The sequence below is a fragment of the Falco biarmicus genome, chromosome 7 (assembly GCF_023638135.1).
Source record: "Falco biarmicus isolate bFalBia1 chromosome 7, bFalBia1.pri, whole genome shotgun sequence".
In the NCBI taxonomy this organism is placed as follows: domain Eukaryota; kingdom Metazoa; phylum Chordata; class Aves; order Falconiformes; family Falconidae; genus Falco; species Falco biarmicus.
This window is the reverse complement of record NC_079294.1, coordinates 39123540-39143268: the sequence shown is the minus strand read 5'-3', so window position 1 is coordinate 39143268 and position 19729 is coordinate 39123540. Positions and strand designations below refer to the sequence as shown.

Genomic DNA, 19729 nt, shown 5'->3' with positions numbered 1-19729 from the left:
TCCTGCGGCTGAGCACCCACAGCCAGCGGCAGCACCATCCTTCCGTGCCTGCTCTGGCCCACGGTGGGTCTGAAATTTGCAGGTTTTAAGACCAGAACCAGCCCAGCCTTAAAAACCGGACCCAAACATCTCCACAGCTGAGGCTTTTTGGCCACGTGTCTCCGCAGCCTCCAAGCTGCTCAGCCCTGATTCCTGCTCATTTCAAAAGAAAATCCCGTATCTGAACGGCTCCCGGGGCGTGGGCATCCAAAAGGGACAGAGATGCAGCTGCATGGGGGATGCCGGGGGTTTCTAAACCCTGCCACGGGCTTTATATAATGACACTAAACCCCGCTGCAGAACTGCGCCACTCCTCCTCCCTTACCCCATGGGACCGGGCATTTATTTTATTCTATTTTTTTTTTTTTTAAGTACGAGGCCATTTGCCAAAAAGAGGATAAATAAGGAGGCGCCACACCCCAGTGTTACAAAACCTTGTATTAATCATCTCCCTTCACTTTCAATATAACGTTGATATGAAATATAGCCATGATTCCTAGTTACATGGGAGGAAATGAGTAATAAATACATTGGAGCAAGTTGAAATCACGAGGGTGTTTCACTGGGAACAACATTTGAAAACTGTACACTTGCAAAGACCGGCATCTCCAAACATTAGTATTTCTTTATATCGGGAAGCTTTTACATGTAACAAACATGCTATTTCCATATATGACAAAAAAAAAAAAAAAAAAAAAAGAAAAGAAATTAAAAATATGCATTGCTCGGCAACATTAACTAGGCAAAAATAGTTCTTTGTGCACTAACTTTGTACAGAAAAACCAGGACTAAAGGCATGCATGTACAATAAAAGGCTGCCCAGGAACGGCATGCAACAGAAGAGAGTTCAAAGCTTTTTAAAGTAAGCTTACAGTATGCATAAATACATAAGGGTTATATATATATTAATAAGGGAGGAAGTATTCTGTTTAACATTATTAACATTCCTGTTTTTTTTTTTTTCTTCCTATTCCTCCCAGAGGAATACACATTCACCTTTAAGTAAAGATAAAGGAATACAAAAAATAAAACTCACTTTGCAAACTCTGATGACTCGTATAAAATCAACTTTAGTGTTATCGTCGCTGTGTGCAAATTATAGACGTCTGCAGGACCCACTTTCCATCAGGCACATTCAGAAAGCCAAACCTGGGGCACAGCCGCACCCCGACATGGAGAAAGGTGACAACAGAAATCGTTTCCCTAAGTGCTGACCAACCTTGAGCTTTGCTCTGCGCCACTCGCGAGCGTAAATCACAGTTTTGGATTTTCCTGCTGGATGCTGGCTGGGCTTGACCCCCGCTAAGATTTTTTTAATGAGCTGAGCAAGCCAAGGCAAAGCCCAGCTCAAGTCCAGTCGAGCGCAGGGCTTGTCCCTGGGGAGGGGGAGGACACCTCGGAAAAAAAAAAAGGTTTTGTGGTTGGTTTTTCCCCCCCCGGGTGTCGCAGCCACGGGGAGCATCCGCCGGACCCAAGGACACTTGGGCGCTGAGCTGGCCGGCCCCCCCGCCGCAGCCGGGGACGGCTCAGGGGAACAGCACCAGTAAAAGGTCCCCGGTGGGCGCTGGGGGCGCCAGGGGCTGTCTCTGGGGGAGCAGGGTGGGGGGGAGATGCCCACCCAACACCGAGGGCCCCCGTGGTGGCGACATCGCCCTAGCCACAACGCGCGCGTGGTACAAAACAGTTGCACGTGGGGTGAACGGGTGAATACAAAAAAGAAAGGCACTGCCGCTTTATTACTAAAGATTTGACTTCACAGCCTCACTCATGCAACTGGTTTTTTGTGTTTTTTTGTTTTTTTGTTTTTTTTCCCCTTTTTTCTTTTTATAAATAATTTTTATTTTCTTTTAGGATTCAAGCTTTTTTTTTTTTTTTTTTTCTTTTTTTTTTCTGAACTTCTTTTTCTGGACCTCTGCTGCCTGCACTCAGCACAGGCATCCCAGGGCCAAGCAGGACTTCCTGAACGCAACTGAAGCCACGATTATTTTTTTTTGTTACTTAGAAAAAAACAACCAAGGAACAGCAAACACAACTAAGTTGTTATTAACACTGTCAATGGAAAAGAAGCTCTTTTTTTTTTTTTAACAAAAGGAAAAAACAATTGAATTATTTGGTGGTTGTTAATAACAGACATTATCATGGTTACCAGCCATAGCAAGTTAATAGGTAATATATCCAAAATAATATCTCTTAACAATCAGATAACCTCTGTTTCTATAGTCAGCGAAGGAATAAATAGAATTTCAGCTCCGTAAATACATTTGAGCCTTTCCCGAGGAAGGCTCCTGCTACAGCGGTTGTGTTCACACCTCGGTTTCATACAACCTGGGGATGCTCAGGGGGTGGCCCAGGTGTCCAGCGCCGGCCGGCGCCTGCGGCTCAGCCCCCTCCAGCCCCCTCTTTGCCTTCACCTTCTCACACCTCTTCCCGACCTCCCTCGCTTTCCGTTTTCCCCTTCTCCGCTCCCCCCCGCACACCCCACCCTACCTCATGCCTGCTGGGAAGCAGGGCACCAAGGAATGGCAAACATAAAACATTGCATTTGGCACTTGTGTTTTTTTGTGGTTTTTTTGTTGTTTTTTTTAGAAAACAACTTTAAAATGCTGCATGGCAAATGGATTCACACATCTCCCATCCCCGCTGGCCCAGCCGATGCTCTGGTTCCCCTTAGCCCCCAGCCCTGCTCCCACTGGTCCCAGCACACACTGCTGCCCATCGGTGCTTACGGTCCAGCTCATTTTGGGAATATTGCTGCAACCTCCATGGCTGCTGCTCCCACCCATCACCTCCTTTCTTTAATTAATCTTCAATTTATTATTCCATCAGAAGACTTGGAGCAGCATGAGGACCAGCAGGAGCAAAGCTGCCACTATGCCAAGCATCACTGTTGCACTGATGGCTTCTCTGTCCCCCTTCTTGCTTTGAGCACGGGCTTGAGCAGCACCGTGTCGGATTTACCGATTTAATGCCCTTGGCTCAAATTTAGCTCCCTGTGGCAGGGGGCAAGGGGGCAGCCAAGCCACAGCCACAGTCTCCTCCTTGGCATGTGTTTAATGCCAAGAAAAGGGGGCTGTGAAGCTGCATTTTGGTGCCTTTTGGGGCTTGGTTTTTTTTTAATTTGGCTAAATAAAACCACAGGCTTGCTCCCGAGCCTCTTTCATCCCTCGTTAGCCACCCCTGGGCTGGAAAAGCCCCTTATGGCTGGATTTTGGCAGGCTGGGGCCAAATGTGTAAAGCCAAGATGCAGCACCTTCCTGGTACCTGCGCAGGCAAGGCAAGAGACATGGAAACTCACCCAGTGTGTCCCCCCCCTTCACTGACATCCCCCGGGACCCTCTGCTGGGCAAGACGAGACACCCCACCCCACCCCCCCACATCCCCACACCCTGACCCATGCCAGGGGCGCAGGGACAGGGGACCGACCCCACGCCCAGCAGGCGCCCGCCGACCCTCCGCCTCCTCTGCCCGGTGCACAATGCTGCATCGAAACTGCGGATGCTCCTGGCTAAACTGAAAGGAAATTTTGGGGTTATTTTCATTATTATTTGGTTTTGATTTGTTTTTTGTTTTTTAACTCTGGGCTCGCCGGGCCAGTCTATGCCTGAAGGCAGCAAAACTCAAGAGATGGGACCACCGGCCCCGAAGCCCCTGGCAGGACTGGCAAATCCTCCTCAAAGGGTTTTTGGTCACACACGTCCCTGTGTGATACTCGGCACTCATTCGTATCCTTGTCCAGAAACAGGGCTTGCCCATGGTGCTCTGGTGAACCCTCCGTTGTCAGCACTCTCCTGCCGCGTCCTTCCCCACCCTCCCCATGCTTTTCATCATCGTTGTCGATTTTTTTTGCCATTTTTTCCCCCCTAGCATGGATGTAATAAATGACAACACAAATTCCAAGTCTAATGATATGTTCACAAGGACAATCTACACATTCACAAAATTAAAACAGGAGAGAGAGAAAAAGAGAGGAGAGGAGGAGAGAGAGGAGAAAGGATGCAAGCTATCGCTGAGGCTCCCTGCAAGCCCCGACCTCGCCGCTGGACCCGCAGCAGTTGTTCTCCCGGCCAGCGTCCCCATTGCGACGCCTTCTAGATCGTGGAGGTTCGGTCGACACCATCTGCAAGCAGGAAGGCAGAGTTAGCAGCAGCCCTGGCGAGCAGCTGCTCACCTTGCACCAGCATCCCCTGAGCTGGGGAGTGGAGGGGAACGGACCCCCAGAGCACCCTCAACCCGCAGACCCTACGGTGAGGTGGCACTGCGAAGCCACCCCCTCCCCATCACCCCAGGGGGGTGCAGAGGGGTTCTGGGGTGTCAGCACTCTGCCAGTGCCTCCATTCCACCGTCTGTCCCCACCCCGCAGCAGCCCCCCAGGTCGCTGTTCCAACACCAGTCCAGGCTTTCTGCCCCGTCCCCATGGCACCTTTCCCCGGAGCAGAGGGGGCTTCTGGGCAGCCTGGACTCACTGCAAGATGGGTGTAAGTCTGGGAACGCCCCCCCCCCCGCAGGTCAAGTTCATGACCCACTGCCCAGGAGTGGGGGGACGGAGCTGGAGCCAGTCACGGGGGGCTGCCTTCCCCCCAGCTAACCCGGCCCTGCAACACCTGCACCGCAGAGGATGCAAAATTTTCCTCCGTCTGAGGATGATGGCAGCACCCAACCCCCTGCCCCGAGTCATTTCTGTCTCCCCAGAGCCCCTGTCCCCAGCGTCCCATCACAGCAAGGACACGTTCAGCTGCAGCCCCGAGCCCAGGAGTGAGGGGTCCACGACCCATCCCAACGCCACACAAAGGACGCTGCAGCCAGCAGCCCCCCCCTCCGCCACCTCCTGGGCACCGGCAGCTCTTATGGGGCCAGAAATCAACACCCAGCAGCATTTCCCACCCCCCAGCCCTCCTCCGGCCCCAACCACCCCACGTCCCTCATCCCAAACCCCCATCCCTGGGATGGAGAGCGTGGGCGGGGGGGCAGCTCCCAGGGTAGCCCCCGAACAGAGCGCTCCCTGTTACGCTACCCAGGGCATCACGGCCACCTCCCTTCTTAAGACTAAAAACAAACAGGTTTGTTACGCCTTTTTTTTTTTTTTTCTCCCCCGAAGGTTTATTTTTTTAAGAGCTATTTATAGCACAACCGGTTTCCAGAGGCTCGGGTATGCAACCTGGAAAAAATAACTCGGAGGAACAGTACCCTGCAGAGGAACAAGACAGCTAAGCCTCGCCTGGGCACACGCCGGAGAACCGCTTCGGGTGACAGAAGTGTCCTTGTCTTCCCAGCCAGGGATGCTGCTGCGGCGCTGCCAGGGCTCTGCTGCCTCTTACAGTCCTGGCTCCTCCGTCCCTCTCCCCGGATGGGCCGTGGCGTTGCTGCAGGGAGCCCGGTAGCACTCATCCTCCCCGGTGGCACTCATCTTCCCCGAGGGCTCCCGTCCTCAACTGTTCCACACAGTCCGGGGATTGCCGGGGCGAGACCCCAGCTGGTTATTCAGGAGGGTCTGGGCAATGCTGGTGGCCGTGCTCGTCCCTTTGCCGGGGAGAGGGGTCATCCTTCTGCTTGGGGGTCCAGTGCATCGGCGAGGGGTGCTAGGCGCTTCTGGTGCTGGTGCTTTTTGCTGCACCGGGCTCTCCATTGCACTGCTGTTGCCTTTTCCAGCTTTCCTGCCTGTTTTTTCTGCCTGGTCCTCCTCCCTCCCCATGCCTGTTACCCCCTGCTTGAGCTGGCAGCTGCAGCCACCCCGGGCACAGGTGAGGAGCCATCAGTGCCACCGGCACAGTGCCCAGCACAGCGCCCGGCAGGGTTTTAGCCCCGTGTCCTGGGCTCCCGCACCCCCTGGCCAAACGAGGGATGCTGGTGGCAGAAGGGTAAAATACTCCCAAGCCTGTGAGCCACGTGAGCGCACTGGTGGCAGGGGCTTTTATTAAAAACTAGTAACAGACTAGTGAGCTAATACTAATTATTATTAGCAAGCTAACTAGTGGCTAATAAGCACGGACTCCACTAGTGCTGCATGCGAACCCTGTGTTCGGTTTTACCCCCTGCCCCGGCTGCTTCGCCGAGAGAAGCCAATGTCCCCGTCCGACCCCTCCCAGGAGCATCCCCGGGAGCATCTGTGCATCCAGCCCCACCGTCATCCTGACCCCTCACAGCCACAGCCTGTCCCAGGTTTTGGGGGTAACGGGACAGGTGCCAGGGGGCTCGGTGGAGGCAGCGTGGACATGCTGGAAGAGCCCAAGGAGGAGGGAGTGCTCACCGCTGAGCGCGTGCTCCGTCATGCTCAGGCACAGGGACTCCAGCCTGTTGTTGATGTCAGGTTCAGTCACCGGCACCTGGAACTCTGTGGCGAGAAAGGGACAGGAGACTTTGGTCAGGGGACCTAGCAGGGCTCCCGCCCGCCTGCCCTGCACACCCTGCCTGCCCTGCTGCCACCGGCACGGGTGCGCACGAGGGAGGAAACCACTGGAAAGATGCCCCAGAAGGCTCTGACCGCACGGCCGGACTCTGGCAGCGCTTTGCTTCCTGGTGCAACCATCACAGCCGGCAAGAGACAGTTGCAAAAATAGTCATTGCTCCCCTATTTCTTCTCAATAAGGGGTAAACCTGGGAAGAGGCAATGGCATTGCAGCAGGAGATGGATGGAAACAAGGGGTTCAGGCACCAGTCAGAGATGCTGCAGGGGAGCTGGGGTGAGAGCGGGACCCCCGCCCCAGCAGGGGACAGCCCTGGGCTCTCCCCTTGCCCAAGCCCCGCAAAACTCTCAATATGTGCAAAACCTTCCAGTGGCTCCGGGGAGCCGGGAGCTGCCCACGCAGGCAGCGTGCAGGCAGGGCTAGTGCTGGACGTGGGATGGCAGCACAGACCGGCGGAGCCGCCAGCTGGCTTTTCCATGGCCGGCTTCACCGGCTGCTCGGTCGCCCACGGCCCCGCTGCCACCACCCCGGGTGGGGGGTGAGCACAAAAAAAGGGGGTGAACAAAGTTTGGTGTGCTGCAGCACCCCGGCCTGATCCCTACCGCACCAAACTGCATGCTCTGCAGTAAAAGCTGCAAATACAGCTTTTGCTACTGCTGGGTGGCATCTCCTGCTTGCCACGGGCTCACAGGAACATGGGATGAGATTCAGGAGGGTTGAGGTCCCCGCAGCCTGATGAAAAGTGGTTTGAGGGCCCAGCACCACATTATTGCTTATTTTCTTCGTGACTCGGTCTGCATCTTTGGCTCCCTAATCCTCCTACACCCTCAGTCACCGCAGGCTAACATGCAAAGAGAAACCTATTTATTCTCCCTCAGCGCATGCAAAAATGTGCCCTTGTCCTGGTGTTTAATCAATACCCAAAAACAGACGCTGCTTTTGCTGGACAGGACATTTGCTGCCTAAATTATGCAGTTAAAACACCGCAGGCGTGTGATGTGAGGGGAGCTGCCAAGCCGAGACCATGGCAGAACCTTATGGATGAGGTTTAGATTACTGGGGTGTGTGTGTAAATCCCTGTCCTGTGGTATAAAACGTTATGGTAAGCGTGCTGGTAAGAAAAGTCAGGCTTAAAGGCTAATGAAGGGATACACAGAGAAAAAAAGCATGAATATCCTAATTGGTAGGATGCTCCAGGTTCAGGGGTCAAGTTCAGCAGAAACCCTCCTGAATCAGAGGATGCTCCTATATATGGGAGCATTTTCACAGTGTTTGGGAGGGAAGCACCGATGTAGCACCATTTGCCTTCACACGGATCATGAAAAGAATTCCCCTTGAGTGGGCAAAGGCAGTCCTTCCCCACCAGGTCTCTGTGTCCACACATGAGCAAAAAAGGTGACGGATGAGCTACCGCCTTCCCCACCTGGCATGAAGCCCCTCAGAAGCTAGGTAAGGCACCAACACTTCTATATAGGGCCAAGATGTTATATATAGGGTCAAAAATCCTTCCGGTGATGCCACTGGGTCAATCAACCCATTAATCCCACTAGTGCCAAAGATACCCAGCTCGGGCTGTGCCGGCACAGCGGCGTGCCTGTGGCGAGGCTCCCCGCCAGGAAGCCTTTCATGCAGCCTCCCCTCGTCTCGCCAGGCTGTGGGTAAGTGAAAAAGCAAATGTCTGCTTCCTACCTGGCTGCTGAAACATCAGCATGGTCTGCGGGGAGGTGTGGACCGGCAGCGAGCGCGTCCTCTGCACCGAGCTGTGGCTCCGGCTGGGCATGCTGTTGCTGCCCCCGGGGTTGGCAAACCAGAGGTTCTGTGGGAAGCAAACAGAAAGAGGGGTGTGGGATGTGAAATGGAGGCTTCTGTGCTGTGTATTTATAACTCCCCTTGGGCTCATTTCCCCAGCCCCCACCCCTTGGTTTGCCTCCCCCCACCGCCCCCCGCCGCCGCTCCCTCTTCTGCATCCCGCTGCCCGGAGGAGAGCGCAACTCAAAGGCCAGCAAACTGGTCTTGCTCGCTTGAAAAGGAGAACAAAGCCAGGGATCTGAATAATTTAGAGGAGGAAAAGCAAAGGAAGCTTGTCTGGAAAAGCTGGAGATGCCGTCAACGCTGACCAACCTGTCTGCCTTGCTTGAGGATGGCGGGGCTGGCGGCAGGGCTGCGCTGGGGGGTGCCCAGCAGCCCACTGGGGCCCAGCAGCCCCAGCCGGGCAGTGGGGAGGTTGCGGGAGGGGATCTGGAACTGGCGGGGGTTCCGCCGGCCCAGTCCTGCCCCTGCAGATCCGGCTGTCGGTAAGGAGTTCGACTGGCCAAAGCCTCGGCTGCGGAGAGAGAAAGCACTGAGGGTGAGAAACGGGCCCCTGGGAGGGGACGGTGCTGCCAGCACGGGGGCGAGCGGCTGGTTTGGTGCGCTCAGACCAACAGCCAAACATCCCGAGCGTGCCCCAGTGCTGTTGCAAAGTGCCGTACCGGGGTTCGCCACCCCGTGCCCATCCCACGGCCACCGGACCACCGCAAGCTCTGCTCCTGGCCCGACCTTCCCATCCTGCTGAGGATGGTCCTCCATCCGCATGTGCAGTGGGAAGGAGGAGGTCTGGGCATACCGCAGCGGCATCCTTTCTTCTTCCTACCTGCCAGTCACCCTCTCCCCCTTCTGCAGTTGTCAGATTCTCACTATTTTTCTTTAAAGTTTATTTTACTCCTGCAAAATAGGCCTGTTCTTAAATGCAAGTTAAAATAATGCAGGTAATTCCCTGGGCACTGGAGCTAGCAGCACCTGATTTCTTGGGTTTTGACTTAAACTCTTCATGCCTTTGAACTGTACAAAAGAGATCTCTCGTGTGGATTCTCTAGTGTCTGATAAAGGTTCAGCTGATGCTGTTGGGTTTTCTTTTGTGGGAATGTTTGAAGGGTCAGGCCGCCTCCCCTTCCAGGAGGCTTATTTTTACAAACACGGTCCTCTCTGAGACGTCTCAAATTCTGTAAAGTTTGGTTAAAATTACCTAACAAATCCAAGATTTCCTAGGGAGGGGACGACCAAAAGGCACATTCCTGCAGAGGTGGGACTGGCTCTGCACCTGCTCCCGTCTCTGCACTGCAAACCTCATCCAGCTCCCTGCGGTCAGAGCAAAACCATCTGGACCCAAGACCACGCAGCCCAAACGTCCCGAGACACAGGTCTCAGGGCACAAAACCATCTTTGTTACTCCTTGGAGGGGAGGGTCGCACACATCGGCATCCCTCCCCATTTAAAACCAGAGGAATGACAAAAAATATCAGGTAATCCTTGGAAACACAAGCAGTGTGGGTCTCCTCTGCACAACATCAGCTTGGTGGCTCTGCCCGACCAGCTGGGCAGCAGGACAGCAATGCCATTACCAGGTTTAAGGGTAGGAGCACTCCGCAAACGCACCGCTGCGGTTGCTTTTACACTCCCCGTTCCCTCCTGCCCTTCTCCAGCTTCATCATCCTCACAGATGTTTCAGCTCACCTTCCTCCCAGCCCTCATCTCTCCTGCTTGTGTGGGTGGCTGCAAACATGCTGCAGACGACATGAGCACGCTGGGATTCCAAAACCAGATAAATTTACTAGGCAGGAGTATGACGGGTTTTCTTTAAACTTCTTCCAAGAAACCCTCTTGCCATTAAATCCCCATGAGAAAACCAGGGCTGGCTGCATGCTCATTCCTCGCCCGTAGCTTCCCAGGAGCAGAAAGAACAGAAGACACGTAAAATGCAAACCACCCAAAAGCAGCAACGAAACTGGAGAGCATCCTGCGTGGCTCCAGGAAAGGGACTGGGATCATTTCAAGCCAGCGGCTCTATCTTGTGCTTGGGGTCAGCCTGGCTGCGCAGCTAAACTGCTGCACCAGTGACAGCCCAGAGCAAATGGGTCCATCAAAAACCTTTGCTCTTGCCTATTCTGCATCCGATCGTGCCACAAACACTGAAACATCTTATTTTTCTCCGTTCCAAAATATTTTATTTCATAGCACTGGGGAACACTCTGGTTCTGCGCTTGTTCCTTCCGAACTCGCATCCCAGCTGTCCCAATGCTCCCAGTTATCTCCAAAACATTTCCTTTTTGAGAAAAAAGAACTTGCATGAGACTGCAATAAAATAGACTTAGCAAAATGAAACAAAAGGCTGATGTTATTGTTAAAACTCATCTAAAAATGTATCTTCTTTGCCATAACCCCAACATTTTTCTAGGATGCCCCAAAATCCAGCATCACCCTGGAAGTGAGCGAACACAGTGTTTGCAATACAGCCCTACCCAGTGTTCTGACCCCAGCCCTCTGCATCCTCTGCATGCTCCAAGCCTTTTTTTGCCAGTTGATGGCTTTTTGGTGAAACTCCAGCGCTGATGTAATTAGCAAAGGGCAGCAGGCAGGGGCACAACCGCCGGGGTAAGCACCGACCACACATACAAGTGAACTTACTGCTGCTTTCACTTCCCAGCCAGTGCCTGGGGTTTTATCACTGAAGCTTTTCCAAGCCTCTTCCCTCCCAAAATGCAGCTCTGAACCTGGCAGGATCCAACCCTCCCTGTTGGGAGACACTGGTCCCACTTGAGATGCTCTTGCCGGACCCCCAGATGCTGCATCCACCCCTCCACCCCCGAAATTCCACGTACCTCCTCTGCTGCCGATAGCCTGACAGCTCCAGTAGGGATTTCCGAGGGAAAGACCGAAAGAGTTTCTGCACCTGCTGTTTCCATGACAGCAGCCGTTTCTTCTGGATCTCTGTAAACGCCTGCCCCCAAAAAAAGAGAGAAAAAAAGGAAACATGAATATTTTTCTGGACAAAGTGAGCAGAGATGCGTCTGTGGGTGTGTGGCTAAAGAAAAACAGCTGGAGCGGGCGGTGGCGTGAGTCGAGCCCCACTGGCAAGTCCAGAGGGAAACCTCGGTCTCTCTTGAGGATTTACTCATCTCAGGTGGAGAAAACGCTCCGGCAGTGTCCCCTGTGCCCCTGAGCGATGGCCCGGCTCTGCCCCCGAGGCTGCCGCCCCCCCAGCTCCAGCACAGCAGGGCTTCCCCACAGCTTCCCTGCTCCCTGCCACAGCCCCGAGCTCCCTGCCTGCTGCCAGGCTGTGAGTGCAGCTTCCCATGGATTGATGGCTGGTCCCTGCCAGGTGGTGACACTTGTCACCTGGACGTGGCTCTAGAAAATGTTGCCAGGGTGGGAAAAAGCTGGGATTTGGAAAACAGAGCTGCTCTATGGCATCCTGCATCCTGTCCTCCTCCTCCGGGCTGGGCAGAGCTCGGCTCCGTTCCTGGCACCGATGGCTTCTGTGGGAGGTCACCCAGGGTGAGCTCTGTCACCCGCCAGGCTCCCTGCGAAGGTCACCCATGCAGCGGACAGAACCTCCTCCCAAAACGCCCCAGACCTCCTGGCAGCCGGTGTGGGTTACGGTGTGGGTTACGGGGACACCCACGTGCCCACCACAGCTAACTTTAGACACCCAACGTCTCCACTCCGGCGGCAGAGAGAAGTAGAGGTCTCCGGAGGACAATCTGGAGGCTAATTAGCATCTGACTTGATTGCTCTGAACCGCCTTCCAGAGGAGACGCTCTCCCCCAGCGCTGATTACACCGGAGCCGACACAGACAGTGCTCCTGGGACACAGGCTGGCACTGGTGGGGTGATGCTGCGTCACCACGGCCACCCTGGGTGCTCTTGGAAAATGAGCCCCTCTGCAGCTCCATGTCTTCCTGGCTCTGCTCTCCAGCCCTGGCCCCTCTGCTCCCACCACCCTTGTCCCTTTCTTGGCACCTCTGCTCCCCCCGAGATACCCTGCTCCGCCATTCAGAAAGTCCAGGCACCATTTCCAGGCTCTGATGCTGTCCAAGAGGGGAGCAAGTGGGGGCACAACATACTCCCCGCTCCAGCCCCTCCAGCTGTTTTCCACTATGTAAAGCACCAAGACGACCATATCGATGGCTCTGAACTCATTTTGCAGCAAACCCCAACAGTGGGTGCCACCCCGATACCACACGGGGCCAAATGTCAGCTGGCACCACAGGCACTGCCAGCAAAATGCACTGAACCCCCCGCCCGCGACTGACAGAGGTGCCCAAGAGCACTGTTCAGAAAATATGATGAAGCGCTTCCATTTTGCCTGGGATCCAACAATTTCACCCCAATTCCAGATGCCCTGTGTGTGGCCCTGCAGAGATCCATGGATCAAGCCTTTGCATAAGCGTGGCTCGGGAGTTGGCTTCAGCTGCGAGGAAAGGGGCTGCACACTGCCTCTCTCCTCTTCCACGTGCTGTGCACCACCTTTTAGGGTTTGCAGCCACCAGCCCTCTCTGGAGGAGATTTTTCCGTGCTTTCCAGCACATTTTTCTATAAACAAATAACTGAGAAACATTTAAAGCCTGCAGCTCCTACCAGAGGGCGTGCGATCTTCCCCTGACCCCCGCCATATGGGCAGGCGCTGAGAAGCAGCTTGTCCTTCCAGGTGCAGCCAGCATGGGTACAAAATGCTGCAGGACACTGGGGACACGGGCCATCCCTCCCTGCCACCAGGCAGGAGCGTGCCAGAGCCCTGTGGCACTGCCTCAGCCATCCCAAGCCATCACCTGGCAAAGGCAGATCTGCCGGGAGCAGAAGCAGATGCCCCTGTTGCAAAACCCCAGGACCACATGCTGCAAAACAGGAGGCGGCAACGCCGAGGGATCATCGGGTCTGTGTCATAGAAACAGCCTGCATGTTCATCCTGGGTGTTTTTCTTTCATCCAGCTGTTGATCGGACTGTCACGAGCCAGATGAATTTCCCAGCTCCAGACCTTGGCAACTAAGTGAGCGTAGGGGGGAGCAACATGTCCATGCACCACGTTGGAACTACCTCCTGCTCCAGTCCCGCTCTGTCAGAATTCCCGTTAATACCCCCCCAAAATATTTGTGCTAGAAACCAAAAAGTTTACATAAACAGACACTTTGGAAACAGTTCCTAAGTGATGAGAACAACAGCTTTAGATGATCTGTCACGACTCACCTCATGGATTAGACATTTGTCTATGAGCTGTAAATAGGAACTTATATTCTCTTCGTCAGGTCGGGAAACTAAAAGTTGTGTGCATACTGGAAAAAAAAGAGAGAAGAGAAATGGGCACGGGAACACCGAGCTGGGGTCCAACAAACACCTTGGACAACCTGTTTCCCTTGTCCCATGGGCAGGTCTTCTCATCAGTGAGAAGAAATGTCCTTCCCCAATTCCTGCCATGCTGTCCTATATTTAGGCCCAGATTTTGTTCTCTGTTATGATGGTGTAAATCCAGAGTAACACCACTGGAGTCACCAAAATTAGACCTGAGCATATCAGGGGCACAGGATTATTCCCTATTCCTATGCAAGAGCAGGCGCTGGCAGAGCTCCTGCTCCTATGGCCAAAATCTGCCCTCGCTGCAAACAGATTCCCACCTTATCCCGATGGGTTTTAACCTCTTTTGGAATTAATGCCATAAAAGCAAGCAGAAACGAGTCTCTCCTGTCTTAAGCCCCAGGCAGGGTTGCCTCGTGGTCCAGGAGGACACCTTGTCCTGGCAAGGCTTGTGCCATACGTGCAGCTTCGTGCGTGACGGAGCCATTTGTCACGGGCTGAATTCATCAGCGGGTTTAAAATGGGGCCCCAAACCCACGTTTGTTTGTGCATGCAGTCAATTAGCTGGTCAGATATTTGGCACCAAGCTTTTATACAGGGGCTGGTATTTCTTTGTGGCATCCCAACGAGCTTCTTTCTATTCCCGGTCTCCCACGTGAGCCTGCAGATGAGGCTCCTCTCTCCTCTTCCCCAGGGAGATCTCCCGCCACGTGGCCAGCACCGACAGCTCAGGTGCCACCGACGGGAGGTAGGACACATCCAGGCTCACACAAATTGGCTCCAGAGCCCTGTACACAGCACAGGAGGTCAGACCCTACTTCACGTCACTCGTGTGCACTTGCCAGTGTGTTAATCCTGATGCAAAGCCGTGCACCCCGCACCAGGCATGGAATGACACCTGGGTATTTTGGATGTCCTGCATATAATCCAGGGCTTAAAAAGGGGCTTGGACCCAGCTGATCTGCACTCTAGACGGCTCACATCCAGCCCATGCACCACCGCTACCCCACCAAACAAAGCAAGCCTAAGGGATGCTGCTGTCAACACCTCCGGACTGGTGGGACGCCTCCAGGGCTCTAAATGGGAAGGGAGAGGATGCTATCTGTCCCCGACCGGGGGGCAGGCAGCCCATCCCATCGCTGCCCCTCCCAAAAACCACTGCCCACCTCCCCACCCATGCTCTTACCTCTTTACCACAGCGTGATGGAGCCTCAAAAAATCATCACCCCTAGGACTGTGGCTTGCAGGAGCTCAGAGAAAGGCTGCTGCCAGTGCTGCCGGTGCACACACCCTGCCCTGAAGCAGCTCTCCCCAGCGAGGACACCAGTAATAAGTGACAGCCGCTCACCTTTCCCCATCACTCTGGTGAACTGTCCGGGCAGGTCGCCTTCGGGCAAAGGGCCCCCCCCTGACTCGCCCTCGCATCCTGGCAAATGGTGCTGCTGCATCCCCCCCGCGGCAGAGTCCTTGCAGTCAGAGCCTTGGCTGTCGGAGCCCATCAGGGAGGAGGGGTGATGCGAGTCTGCGTCCCGGCTGTGCTCCTCCGTGCTCAAGTTTTGGGAAGAGTAGGCTTTGATGGGGGTGAGGATCATTTGGTGTAGTTCCTGCAGCGGGACACGCAAGTTTCCACCTTCCAGGATGTCCTGTGGATTCAAGTGGAGAGAAGAGGGTTTGTCTCTGCAGGGACAACAGGGCATCAGCTAGGAACCAGATCCCTACTGTTATTCCCCAGAAAATTCCCACCAAAGCCAACAGCCTTGCTCCTGCTCCAGGACCCTGCCGCAGTCCATCTTCAACAGCCGTGTTTCATTCACCGAGTCTTTTCCTTAGACCAGGGGAGCATGGGGCTGCTGCAGGGACTGTGTCTGATTATCCATGGATATGCTCGGACCTGAACTCCCAGAGAAAACATGCCCTGTCGAGCACTGGGATACAAACCCAGCGATGACCTAGCTTCAGTGTTTCCAAATTTCTACCAGGAAGATGGCAACTCTGTGACAGCAACTGAGCCTGTGAGATTTCAACGCCCAGACCAGCACGTATCTTGCTCCCTCCCCAGCAATCCCACAACCATTTCAGCTTTATTTAATTGGAATTATATTTTTTAACCACAGGCTTGTCTCCAGCTTCGAGCACTGCCTTCACACCTGGCTCTCCATTAATCGCTCAGCCCCAAAGTGCCTGCCACAGCATCCTTATGCCCTGGGACCATCGTGGAGCCTAGGACCGCACTGGGATGCAGGAGCCTGTCCTGCAGCAGAGAAGTGGGGACATCCCTGTCCGCACTGGGATGAGCTGGGGGAGTGGGTGCAGAGGGGAAAGGGAGGATTTCAAGGGGCGCAGGGTGGGTTGTGGTCAGACACAGAAGGGGAGACCACGAGCTTGCAGGCAAACTTACATCCCTATAGTGGAAACATTCAGCTTGGAGACCCTGGGGAGAATTTGGGTACACCCCCAGCCTTGCTGTCAGTTATAGTCTGGACCAAGAACTCCCTTTCTATGGTCAGACCCTTGTTCCACTGATGGGAAATAATTGCATTTTGTTTTTAAGGTAGCCTGGACCAGAACAGCTCATTGCAGGTTCCTGCACGGTCTGGCTCGTAGGATGCCGCTTGGAAAGAGGCAGCTTTTGGAGCGAGTCCTGGCTGTGCCTAGTGCAGAGACACGAGGTGGGCACACAGGCTGCGTGTGAGCCAGCTGAAGCCCTGAAATGGTTGTTCCCCTAATTCCTGCTGCACCCCTGGCTCGCTCTCCGATGTCTCAGCTCCACTTCTCTCCAAGACCTGGTGCCAGTCTGCTGGGCACTGTTTTTTGGGAAATATCCCGCTCTGCTAACTGGCAGAGAGGGGTGGAGCAGCTCTTTCCAGGAAAGCAGCGATCTTTAGCAGCGAGACGCTGCCCAAAAAAATCAAGTCCCACACATGCTCTTGTTTAGCAAAAAGAAATTGGATGGGGAGCCTGGAAAACCAGAGACATCTCCTCCCAAGTAAAGCAGATCACAGGCACCTCTGAGCCCCAGCAACGTGGGCCACGGTCACAGCCCCAGAGCCCAAACCCACCCGACGAGGGCTCAGAAGCAGCCCCTGGCACTTATCTCCTGTATTTTACAGTGTGCATGGCTGGTTGTATCAGCTGAACTGGGCTTAAGCTCCTGCACTGCACCAGTCAATCAATACCGTATTTCAAAACCCAGGCAGAGAAGCAGGGGAAGAGGCTGTGCAATCGCCTGCAAAACACATCGCCGAAGCGAGCACAATCCAGCGGGCTGTCTCTTGGATTTAACAGTTATTATTAATATATGGAGGTAAATATGGCTTTACTAGCTCCTGCCATACTCTGAGTACAATCCCATATTATAAATAAATAGTGAAGCAGTGAGCTAACAAAAACACCAATAAATAGCAACACACCACATAAGTATTTAAAAGCCCCTAGCGGGAGGCTCTGCAAGTTGCTGTTTGAAGATGGTGCAATTAAATCTAATACAGTATTGCGATAATAAATAGTGAGAGGATGGGGGAGCTGCTCCCACCATGTCTGTGGTGCTGCTGCTTCTCCGACGGCCATTTCTGCAGAGTTTTGGCTTTTGCTGAAGTGACAAAGAAGTTTCTGTTGGTCCTCCTTGGAAACTTGAGATGTTCAGGCACTGATGTGGGTGTCTGACTTTTTATCTAAGGACTGGTTGCCCGTATGATGCTCCAGAAAAGAGCCATGGCCAACGACCTAACAGACACTGGGATATCCCCTCTCTTTTTGGGGACAGCGAGGCAGGGACAGGGCTGGGGGATCCCCATGCTGACCCTGTGGATGGAGGGGTCTCATGAGAGGGACAGTGGCACGGAGAAGGGAGAAATAACCCAGTGGCCGAGGGATAAGCAGGGGTTAAAAGCTCTGCACAGCTGGCTCTCCAGCAGCAGAGAGGACTGCGATGGCTGGTGTGGCTACATCTGGTCCTGCATCACGGTTCTGCAGATGGACATCCCCCTTCCAGTCAGCGTTGCTGGGGTGGTGCCCTCCACCACTCAAAGCTCAGGTGTTTCTGAGCACCCTGGAGCTGGCCAGGGCTTGTACCAGTGCTGCAGGGTGTAGCCATCCCAGCTGCATGCGTGTCAGAGATGGATTAGGAGCCACTCTGCAAAATACAGCCCCAAATAAAACCTGCATCTGGTACAGAAGTGTCTGAGACATCATTCAGATGTGGCCAAGCCAACAAGCCAACAACAGATTCCTCTGCAAAAGATTCCAACAACATGTGTAACTGGAGTACTTCACCCCAGAATGAATTCCTGGCTTCTTGAAAAAGAAGAAATACGTAAGTGGTTGTGATTACTTACCCTTTCTAAAGATTTGAGCAGGTTTTGTCTTTCTTTTAGCTTTTGGATACTGATGACTATTTTGTGTCTTGCGCCTTTGGTAACGTTCTGCAAAAACAGCACAAAACCTGGCATTAACATTTCCACAGGGCAGCCGGGTCAACCCAAATCCTTCCTCCCCTAAATGAAAAGGGCTGCGATAAATTAATCAGATTTCTGAGTGCAGGGATCACAGGGGACATAGAAAATAACTTTGAGACTTGCTGAAGATAGAGATTTCCAGCTAGTCTGTCCCTTCCTGGTACATCTCACACAGTGGAAGCAAAGGTGCTGACCGACCCTCTTCATCCCCAGGATAACGCAGAGGTAAATCTGAAAGCGGGGACATTTTCAAAGGTTAACAAGGCAATCGGCCACCAAGACCCCTCTGACTTTAGAGCAGCTGGTTACTGCAGACTGTGCCCCTGCACCTCCTGAACTTAATCCCAACTGGAAAAAAACCCAAGTGTGGCTCCCAGTGATGGGACTTCCGTGCTGGGGCTCAGTAAGAAATGTGGGACGAGACCGTTTTCAGGTACAACATGGAACTCCCAAAGACCCAATTTTCCTTTCTCCGATCGCTTCCCAACCACCTGCAGGTGAAACACCTTCCATGTGAAGACACAGAAAGAGGTGTTGGAGGCATCTCATCTACCAACTGTGCAAGCACCGGGACCATGGCTGATTGCTTTACGACTGATGTGGGACGTACTTGTGCCTCGAGCTGGCATTCGGTGAGGGCCATCATCTCCTCGTACGTCATCTGCGAGAAGAGGGCAGCGTACTTGTGCAGCCGGAGGCTCTTCAGCCAGGCTGGGACATCTGCAGCACAAAGGCAAGGAGATGAGAGCTCCTGCTGAGCTCCAGACACGGCTTAACCACGCGCAGTAGCATCAACAGCAACGCCAGGAGCTGGTTAGGTGCCATCCACCACCCCACTGGTGCTTTAGATGCCCTGCTGCCCTTCCTGGACCTTTTGGAGGACATAGTGCTATGGATACGGATGGTTGGAGGAACCAGCCCCCAGAGGAGGACACAGCCTCAGAGGCTGGGTTTCCATGGCTGAGCCGCTGGCCATTAGCCCACGGGGAGCCGGTGTCGTGCTGCTGCACGCCAAGCTCCTCACTGCCCTGTTCCCAGGAGCGGGGGAACTGCTGGAGCTGATGGCGCGGTCGAGGTTAGGATTAGCAAATGGCTGTTTTGCAGATGGCAGACACCTGATTTACGGCATGAGAGAAGATGGTATGTGCTGAAACTTTAAACGGCTGCTTAAAGTGAAATAAAGAGGGTTGGTTGGTTTTTTTTTGAGCACGGTGAAATGATGTGCGATCAAAGATGGTCCAGCAACACACTTCAGAAAGATGACTTGGGACCCCAAAATGCAGTGACTGAAATGGCTCCTTCCCTCCCAGGCGTTATCTGCAGTGTAGCACCTCTGTGCCCAGCTGGATGGGTACCCAAATACTTTTATCCTCCTGACACCAACGTGGCTTAACAGGGAGGGACCTGGGAGGGGAAACCTTCCTCTGCAACATGCAAAACCCCACCAGACCCCATGATGGGGGTGTCCTCCACAGAGCAGGCAATGGGATATGGGCCTCCCCTGCTCCAGCCTGCTCAGCAGCTACTCGGGGTTTTGCAGGCTTGGGGTGCCTGTGGTGACACCCCACAAGGTGGGGGGGAGCCCTGCAGACATCTGTGCTGCAGCACCACACCGTGCCCACGGCAGCGCTTTTGTTTTGCATCTGAAAGCCTTCAAATGCTGTGCCAAATCGGGACCTGCTTTATTTAGCACCTACAACCCAACAATAGCTCTGCCTTACCCTACC

The 19729-nt window shown here is 53.9% G+C and overlaps 1 protein-coding gene across 4 annotated transcripts in view; it reads right to left on the bottom strand.

The window, feature by feature from the left end:
* Positions 1–462: 462 nt before the first annotated feature.
* The window catches only part of SAMD4A (sterile alpha motif domain containing 4A), a 109451-nt gene continuing 90184 nt past the window's right edge, over positions 463–19729 (bottom strand). For 2 of the 4 annotated variants that reach the window (XM_056346857.1, XM_056346859.1), the window contains 9 exons: positions 18613–18722; positions 17883–17969; positions 14897–15191; positions 13444–13529; positions 11078–11196; positions 8562–8763; positions 8130–8256; positions 6284–6367; positions 463–4156 (listed from right to left, as the gene is read on the bottom strand). In XM_056346857.1, coding sequence (XP_056202832.1) covers positions 4128–4156; positions 6284–6367; positions 8130–8256; positions 8562–8763; positions 11078–11196; positions 13444–13529; positions 14897–15191; positions 17883–17969; positions 18613–18722 — 1139 coding nt within the window. In that variant the 3' untranslated portion in view covers positions 463–4127. Of the gene's footprint in view, positions 4157–4973; positions 6368–8129; positions 8257–8561; positions 8764–11077; positions 11197–13443; positions 13530–14896; positions 15192–17882; positions 17970–18612; positions 18723–19729 lie in introns of those variants that run through there. The other 2 variants (XM_056346856.1, XM_056346858.1) reach the window with 1 other exon arrangement.